Raw genomic sequence first — 9499 nt, forward strand, 5'->3', positions numbered from 1 at the left:
ATGAATAGAACGTTCAGAAGAACAGCATTTATCTGAAATAGAAATCTTTTGTAACATAATAAATGTCTTTATCATCACTTTTGATCAATTTAAAGCATCCTTGCTAAATAAAAGTATTAATTTCTATAATCCCCCCCTAATATATATATATATATATATATATATATATACTGATTCCAAGCGTTTGAATGGTATAGTGTATAATCTTACAAAAGCTTTTTATTTCAGATAAATGCTGATCTTTGGATCTTTCTATTCGTCAAAGAATCCTGAAAAAATTGCACTCAACTGCTTTAAATATTGATAATAATAATAATCAGTAATGTTTCTTGAGCAGCAAATCAGAATATTAGAATGATTTCTGAAGGATCATGTGACACTGAAGACTGGAGTAATGATGCTGAAAATTCAATGCAAGCAATCTTTATTCAGCCTATGTATGTGTAGCCTACTGTATATGGAGAACTGTTGATTTTGTCATTCAAATGTTAACACTTTATGATAAGTGGAATACATCTTTAGAAAATTAAATGACAATTATACAATACCAAAATCTAATTGTCCCCTTTAAATTTGATACATTTCAATTTTGCCTTGGGTAGGTCAAAATCGATCGTAATAAATGTGGATTTATTTTAGGTTTAAAAGTTAATTAACAATTAGCCTACTTTAATCAATGCAAGCGTTTTAGGGGCTGTTTGAATTCCGAACTCTTGCGAATTCTCTCATCATAAACAACAAAGCGCAGATATACATACAATGTAACTAAGAGATTCATTTAACAGTGTATACAGCTTCAGTGATTATAACATAGTTTTGTTTTTCTGTTAGTGCTTAAACACGATAGATCAATGTTAGTGATAATGTCACTTTCTATATATCATTTATTCGCTGTTTGAATAACCGTGGAAAGGAAAGTTATATAATTATCCATTTCTAACGTTTTTATTAAATTGTAATCATGTTAAATACAAATTCAGTCCAATTAAACTTTTTTTAGCCGACACCCATGTTTGGTTCTTGCCTAAAAAGACAGGTTTAGGATGTTTAATACATTTGGCTGCTTTAGCCTTGTACCCTGGAGTTGGTTCACCCTCCGCCTATGCTTATAGCCTACATATAGAGTATACCAATGAGTAGATCACATTTTCAATCATTGAAATATCATCATATTTAACACTTTTAATATATTACTTCATTTCAACATTTAAAAAAAAAAAAGTTTTTTTTTTCTGTAACTAGCAACACAAAAAGTTTCCCTTTTTTTCTGTTATAAAGTATTATATATTGAAATTGCTGTAGAGGCCGGAGCTCAGATCTTATTTTCCTACACTGTGTCTGTTGGAACTCTCACTGTTTTAGCCTGCTACAATAAATACAACAACAACTGCTACAGGTTAGTATTTGAGCTTTCAATAAAATAACAAAGAATGAACAAATGGATGAATCAACAATTAAAGAATTAACTATATTTGTTATTTTCTATTAGCTAAATGTTCTTGAAATATATGTATACTGCTTCATGTGATGCTCAGCCAGCAAATGCTAGACAATGAATTATGTGGATGTGTTTTTATAATCAATGTTTATCAGGGACAGCTTGTGGCTTTGCCTTCTGAACAGTTGCACCAGTTTTGTGGCTGGTTTTGCTGTGTTCTCCGTCTTGGGCTTCATGGCCCAAGAGCAGGGCATCCCTATTGCAGAGGTGGCAGAATCAGGTAATGCAACATTCAACCACACTAGTGGTATTATAAGAGGATTGAAAACATAGTGAAATGTGGCAAACAGAGACTGTATTAAAGTAATGACTACTGACTGCTCAACATCCAATCTCACACTGTCTCTGGCAGGTCCAGGACTTGCCATTTATTTGGACTTAAGATCATTGCTGTGTACAAACACACCATTAATATCTATAACAAGAAAATTAAAGAGCTAATGAAGAAGGGGAAATAATCAGTGACAAAGAAGAACTCTAAGGTTATAAAACAATCTGGCCCAAGTGGAATCTGCAGACCATTCCTCATTTTCTGTATTTATTTTAGGGAAAAATATCTGAAAATCTCCTGTACTGAAACATAAAACGTGTTAAACTATAAAGTACTAAACTCCGAAACCCTTATCAGTTTAGCCAAAATATTTTATAAACGAATATGCAATCATGACGTGCACAATTTTGTGAATGACAGCAGAATTCTGCAAAATCTCTGTGTGGGCCTGACGGCTTTTTTAGACACAAATCAGTGACTGCGTTCATACACAACTTCTGTTACACAGAAATACTCGGTAAGTAAATAAAAGGAAATATATCACAGCAACAACAAATAATACATTAGTGCCATGTCAAGAGTATCAAAAATGTGCCAAAAAGCTTGGTGCAGTAGTAGAGAATTGGGAAAGAAAAGTAAAGATGTTGAAGAATACATTAAGGCTGGCACAAAACACTATTAACACAAGAAAATTCACAAATTCATAGACGTCATGATCTGTTATCAAATGAATGGGAAATACAGCTCACATAAACACTCAAATTTGACCTTTCATCTCAAAGGCTTGAGTAATGGGTGTCTTGGTCCATGGTCAAAGATGAAGACGTATAGCAAGCAGATCAATGCAATGAGATTAATGAAGTGCGCACTGCATAGAAGAACAAAAGCTCCATGGACTTTACCAAGATCACTGTGAGAATAATTCTCACACAGTTCTTAGTGTCTTTGCATGTGTGGACTTTTCGGGACCTTCATGCACCATCTTTATTTTCTTTAAGTGACAAGGCCTCACAGAGGGGATCTCATCACTAATTTTTACCACATTTTTGCAAAATAACATTCCCAGTCATGTTCTTCAGAAACGCTACATGCTACAACCTGTGACAGCAAATGGAAATTATTCAACTAGTCTCTGATATAAATCAACATAAAGTAGGAAATAGGCTGTCATTTTTGATTACTCTGTGATCGACTATTCATGAAGTGTTGCAATCAAAAACATTTGCAAACGGCCATTGAAAACCTGAAGTTGCTTCTTGATTCCATGGGGCAGGATACCTGTTGCAGATAGCATTGTAAGTGACAAAACTAACGAGTGGCCGTCTGTAGCATGTGCATTAAATTCTGTGTAGCTCTCATCAGACACGTTGGGTGATTGCTGATGCAGATGAGTATAGAAATGAGACAGACAGGAAGATGGCATGTAGCGCAGTCAAGACGCTGTCCTTGAGCATAGCCCTGAGTTACCATGGAGACGACTGAATATTGGGGCAATGATAACATCTCTGAAATCATGTTTGAGATGTTCGGGAAAGTATCTTGAAGTCTCCCTTGCTGTTTCTCTGCTGTAAACGCCCAGTGCTCAGCAGGTTTCTGGGTGCAGTCTAAAGCAGGTTTCCATGTGTAGAGCTGTCTGGAGGCATTATGGGATCATCTGGTGGACTCATGGTTCCCCTATGGGCTCTGATTTGCTCAGAAGTGGTGGTGCTATCACTGATAGAATCATAGTGACCTGTTGACTGGTATTCTGCATCTGGCATTGGAGCTAGAAGAGGAGATGGGGGTGCCACATCTTCAGTCCCATTAAGTCCATATCCATATACCACAGGAGTATCAGGTTTGGTGCTGGTGGCTGCCTTGACTTCCACCTTTGATTGAGACCCTCCATTGCTGCTGTCTGTAGGTAGGCACTTGAGGCTGGGATAGTGCCCAGACTCAGCCATGACCTGTTGGAGCTTCTCCCAGGCAGCTGGAGCATCAGCACCTGCTTGGGCAGCCTGGAAAAGCAGATGGGCATGTTGACGTAGCTGGGCTATGTCTCGTTCGGTTGCGGAATTTTGCCGCAGCAGATCCTGCGTCCTTAAGGTGATGTCCAGTAGTCCCAACTGGCTCAGAATCTCCACTGTGTTGAGGAAGCGACGGTGCCGTGCTGTCCCTTTGAGGTTGTTCGACTCTTTGCCAGAGTCACTATTCGGTTCTGGGCAATGCTTATGGGGCCCTTTTCTGGGCTGGATGAGGTCGTTGGAAGAGGGTGGGGAAAGAGTCTGTGTGCTTGAGATTGACGGAGAGCTCACGTTGAGGGAGGAAGAGGGACTAGATGGGCGGCATGGGCTCTGGTGCTGGTGAGAGCCAGAAAGCGTCTCATGGCCAGCAGACAGCAACTGTGAGAGGGATTGAGAGTGTAACAGCAAGTTGTTCTCTGGCTGTTTGTGCAGATGCTGCTTGGCCGCCCGCGTGGTTGTGGACACCTCATCTCTCTTCTCCTCTGTGCATACTCTCTTACTCAGGCTGTGCTCCTCTGTGTTACTTCCTCTACTGGCCACAGGTTTCTCTGGGGTTTTCTTACTCGGGTGAGGTGCTATTCGAGGGTAGGAGTTTAGGATGGGGAGGTAAGTGTTTTTGCTCTTCTTTACACCCTTGCTTTCGGATCTCTGTGGCTGGGGTTTGAGGATGTGCAATGGGGCGCTTTGATTGATGCCAGGCTGATGTAGTAAGAGAACATGGGTGGGAGCCTGACTGCTTGTAGCACCTCCATCCCATGACAGAGCTGAAGGAAGGATGTGGTCCTGACCAGACTGCCCAGGCTTGGGAGAAAGAAAAAGAGGGGGAAGAGACAGAATTACTTCTTGTATAGAGCAGTTTTACATCAAGAAACCACAAGTAAATTATGTTCCTTTTGTAGCATATTTAACAGTAATATCTTATTTTATAGGATGTGTTGTTGTCTATGTGACTCGCTTCCACTCTTGTGTTCATCACAAGCACTTAGGACCTTCAGACACCTCTAACCACACATCGTTCACATCAATGCCACACATCGTTCTGTTTTCTTTGTACCTCTTTCTCATATTTTCTCTGCCATCTGCCTAATTAACTTTATCTTTGGCTTTGGTTTAAAATATAATAAGCTGCCTTGTCTACTTTCTTAATACAATAAAAAAGGAACCTTGTAAGTGTCTTGTAAGTGTTTTGGAGCAGAGCCTCTTACTCTTTCCACCTGGATTGCCTCACCTGCTTCAACACCACATTCTTAATGATGAATATGGGGGTGAGTTCAGGCGTCTCGGACACCAGTATGTGGCTTCCATGTAGGGGGCCTTGATCTGCCCTACCCAAACCCCTGCGGACCTGAGGCTCATTCACACTACTCTGCTGGTCATCTGCATCAGTCTGCAAGGAGTCTGAGCCAGTGTCTGAGAAAGAAAAAGAGCAGTAGGAGGAGAAAGGACATTGGATGTAACAGAAAAAAGGGAAGGAAAAGGCAAGAGGAAGGATGGGAAACATAGAAAGAGAAATACAAAACCGAGAGGGATGGCAGTCTCGGTAATGACAAGTCAAATGAAGGACCATTCAATGCCAGAACCTTGAAGTTTTGGCACGGATGTTACTTAAGCCTCATAAAACTACACTTTATGGTCAGAAGTATACTTCTAATGAAGACGTTTGACACTTTCAGCTGCATGTGCATAACAAACAGTTGAATAAGGCATATCAAAAGACTCAGATCAACCTGGCACTGTCATAAAATGCAATCAAGAAAAGTGTTCTCTGAATATGCTGTGACCTAATGAACACCTCTGAGATTAACTGGAACGATGACTTTGAACTAGGGCCCTTCACGCAACATCAGTGCTTGACCTCATTGAAGCTTTTGTTTCTGATTGGGTGCAAAGCTATATTAGGAGCAAATATGACTTTCCTAGTTTCAAGCACTGATGTTGCAAACACTTAAAGAGGTCATATGATGCGATTTCAATTTTTCCTTTCTCTTTGGAGTGTTACAAGCTCTTGGTGCATAAAGAAGATCTGTAAAGTTGCAAATACTAAAGTCTCAAATCCAAAGAGATATTCTTTATAAAAGTTAAGAGTCAGCCACACCTACCTAAAACGGCTCGTTCTAACACGCCCCCACATATCTACGTCACGATGTGGGAAGATTTGCATAACGCTGCCCAAATGTTCACGCAAAGAAAGAAGGCGTAACTTTTATTCTCGCTGTAGTATTGTTGTTGCCGCCGCCATGTCATGAAGGCGTTGTGTGTTTCGTTGTGAAAGTGAAACTACTTTGTTTGGCCTTCCAAAAGAGGACGATATCTGCTTCGTCATGCCTGGAGCTGATCCGTGCTGGTTGCTGAGGAAATACAACAACTTTGCGCTGTGGATCACCGGATCGGCATTCACTGTGGACGAAGCAGAGTCCAGCCCGGGGTCGTTACATGTGGTTGCCGCAAGCCCTCCGGACGCTCCTTCGTCGAATCCGCCGGCCGCGCCCACTCTAGGCCGTGACGCTGTTTCATTGTGAAAGCGAAACTACTTTGTTTGGCCTTCCAAAAATGGACACGACTAGAAATCAGTGGTTAAGTTCTATTTACAACACTGTTCCAGAACAGTTTAACCCAAATATCCAGATGTGTGCAGCACATTTTATGGAGGACCATTTCCTGATCCTGGGAGAGTAGACTACAATGCCGGCTGTTCTGACTCAAAGACTGTAAGTACGTTTTTTTGTCCCCACTGGATGCAACGAATGCCTCGTTTATAATGGGTTTTCATGTTTTTGAATCATCGCTCCGGCCGGACAGGGCATCATCACAGTATGGTGAGGGGCGTAACATTTCTGTCACACGTTTGAGTTATTCGGCCAATCATAACGCACTGGATAGCTGGCCAATCACAGCACACCTTGCTTTTCAGACCGATGAGCTTTGACGCGTTCGTCATTAAAAAACTGACGCGTTTCAGAAAGGTGGGGCATAGAGGAGAAACAATAATGTACAGTATGTTGAAAATGTGTTTTTTTAACCTTAAACCGCTTAAACACATTTCATTACACCAAATACACAAAATAATGTTCTTTTTAGCAACATCATATGACCCCTTTAATATGACTTTCTTTGTATAAAAAAGGAGCATGAAAAATATCCTTTTATGTTTTACAGAAGAAAGTGAGTCATAAAGAAACAATACGAGGGTGTAGAAATGATCACAAAACTTGCAGTGTGTGTGTTAGGGGTGTAATGGTACACATGTTCCTACTAAAATATTTCTGTAAGGGTCTTTCAGTTTGGTACACATGTACCGAATGAACCCAGTGCTGTTTTAACCACTACGTGTGCAGAACTTCTCTGTGTGTGGAACGTAATTTTAAACTCAGTTTCCCCCCTACGATGGAACAATAATGTTTATATCAGTATATTTTGATGTTGCAAACACATCTGAAAAATAACAAAGGAATAGCGAAGCTGCCAGAAAAATGCATGATCCAAGTTGCCTGTTTTATATTAAGCGCTTGAAACGAAATCATAAATCTACATGGCTTGCCCTACTGTCAGATGCATGTGTTGTTTATTGTGTTTAAGACACATTTTGCTCAGGGTACAACTTAGCTACATCTTACGGTTGTCGCCTGTAAATGTTACAAATTCACGCAAGTATATCCATTTTGCATAAAGGTTCATCCTGACAGCAAGCAAGTCTTCATTTAACTTTGCAGACTTCAATGAACTAGTGTCAGTGTTGTGGTAAAAATTCGACTCCCTGCCAAATTATTAACCCCTGCATTGAAGCCGTAACCTGACTGCCTAAGCACACCATCCTAACAAAATTGGGCTGCATGTGGACGGCATGCACAGACATCCTCGGACACCCCTGATGACGAAAATGACGTCACAAGGACAGTGCGTGGACCGTCCCACAAGACAGACAGCCAAAGTATACTTTGGCCTTTATGTGTCTGCGTACAACAGCGCAGGCGCGAGGTGAATGTTGAGACAGAACAAGTCCACTAGGTGATATTGCATATGTGCTGAACTCGTCCATCCACGCTCATCCAGGCTTGAGTATACTTTGAAAGCTGTGCAGACCTGGCTGTGTGCAAAACTGAGCAGAGCGCGGAAAAAGAAGTATACCCAGGCCCTATTGGATTACTCTCACCATTGGTGTGGAATTATACTTGCTGCTCTGTGGATGTATTGTATTGGAGTTGTTCCAATTGCCAGAACTTTTGCTCAACATTCGACTACCAGGTGAGATATATTCAATGACAAAGTACTGTAAACAGTATATACTGAATTGAATGGGACTGAAAATCAGAAATTCAGACATTCACAGAAACCTGTGCAGGGATTGCTTTGTGGTTTTGTATATATTGTATGCTGGGACAATTGTTGTTCTTAATACACTTTTGAGAAAACTGTATTGTTTGTCATAATAGTAAAAATAGTGTGAACTGAGTTTCTAAGTTGGTGAATATAACAGTAGGAGTGTCAATCGATACTCACCCGAGTAACCAGAGTCTTTCTCCGAGAAGCGCGAATCACGTCCATTTTTTTTCTGTTCGGTGTGTGCTCTTGCTCTAGAGGCCAAAAGGGCAGCGCTGTTGCTTTTGTCTTTAGCATTTTTACTGGCTGGACGGGAGGTGCGTTCCCTCTCTCCTACACACCCTTGGGCATCTCCTCTCGGTTCCTTGGGCATCCCGGGCCCTGAAAGCAGAGAGACAAAGCTGGGCAGACAGTGGCCTCAGGCAGAATATATTTACCCATTTCTAACATTGGGCATGGAGTTTGTTCTCAAGGTCCTTACATAAACATGTTTGATCAGTAGCACTGATAAGAGTTTAATTCCAAAATGCCACATTTATGCCAACAAAGGGTGAACTGCGGAAAATTCTCTTTCAACGTTTGTCTAGGGGACAGATGTTTTTTAAATGAGGTAATAAAAATATTATTTACAAATCCAAAAATATTAATAATAATAATAAATGAGCTGCTTAAAGGTTATAAGAACACTTAATCTACAGGAAATGTATGTAAATTCAAAACATAAGGCACTTATTGTGTCACTAGTCAGTTTTACGGAACGAGTCAAGCCTTTTCTGTCATGACAATTACAATGTATTCAGAGCTTCTGTACAAAATATAGCCTTTCTCTAAATTACTGTACACCACAAAGAACACAAAACACGCCTGAACATTAAGTGACTATTAAAGTGACTACACACACATACATTATGTATATATGTACACTCTGAACTCACTGCTAATACACAATTGTTTATTGCAATCTCCAGTCTGTGCCATGTGTTACACGTATGAACCATATTTTCAAGTTAAAAAAGCAATCAGGCAAACACTTGAGCGAAGTACTCTACAACTGAAAAAAAAGTATATTCTCATTTACCAACATTTCAGACATGCAGAGTACATGTTAGTTAAATGGCTTTTTACTAACATGTTATTGCACATAAAAGGCATTTTACAAAAGGTCAAAAACACTTCAGATCGCAGATTACAGATCGGATACAATCAACTAAATTCTGACTGGATTTATTCTGCTTGCCGGTGTAAAATACTGATAAATGCTGCCATCATTGCTCATTAACACTCATGAGTTCTGGAACATTTGCCATGTGATCTCGTCAAAGGTAGAAAAATGGGAAAAATCCATTCCACTCCATTTTTATAGCCCTAATATAAATATTTATTTATTTTTTTTTTTTTTTTTTTTCTCTT

At 40.0% G+C, this 9499-nt stretch overlaps 1 protein-coding gene and 1 pseudogene across 2 annotated transcripts in view; one reads left to right on the plus strand and one right to left on the minus strand.

Annotated features, from left to right (window-relative positions):
* LOC107692748 (sodium- and chloride-dependent GABA transporter 2-like) overlaps window positions 1-2591 on the plus strand; it is a 9817-nt pseudogene extending 7226 nt beyond the window's left edge.
* LOC107692743 (CLOCK-interacting pacemaker-like) overlaps window positions 1836-9499 on the minus strand; it is an 8793-nt gene continuing 1129 nt past the window's right edge. The window contains exons 2-4 of one of the 2 annotated variants that reach the window (XM_016491913.1): window positions 8270-8470; window positions 5001-5182; window positions 1836-4573 (exon numbers count right to left, since the gene is read on the minus strand). In XM_016491913.1, coding sequence (XP_016347399.1) covers window positions 3374-4573; window positions 5001-5182; window positions 8270-8462 — 1575 coding nt within the window. In that variant the 5' untranslated portion in view covers window positions 8463-8470 and the 3' untranslated portion in view covers window positions 1836-3373. Of the gene's footprint in view, window positions 4574-5000; window positions 5183-8269; window positions 9482-9499 lie in introns of those variants that run through there. The other variant, XM_016491914.1, reaches the window with a different exon arrangement.

The sequence above is a fragment of the Sinocyclocheilus anshuiensis genome, unplaced genomic scaffold (genome assembly GCF_001515605.1).
Source record: "Sinocyclocheilus anshuiensis isolate Anshui unplaced genomic scaffold, SAMN03320099.WGS_v1.1 scaffold1131, whole genome shotgun sequence".
Classification (NCBI taxonomy): Eukaryota; Metazoa; Chordata; class Actinopteri; order Cypriniformes; family Cyprinidae; genus Sinocyclocheilus; species Sinocyclocheilus anshuiensis.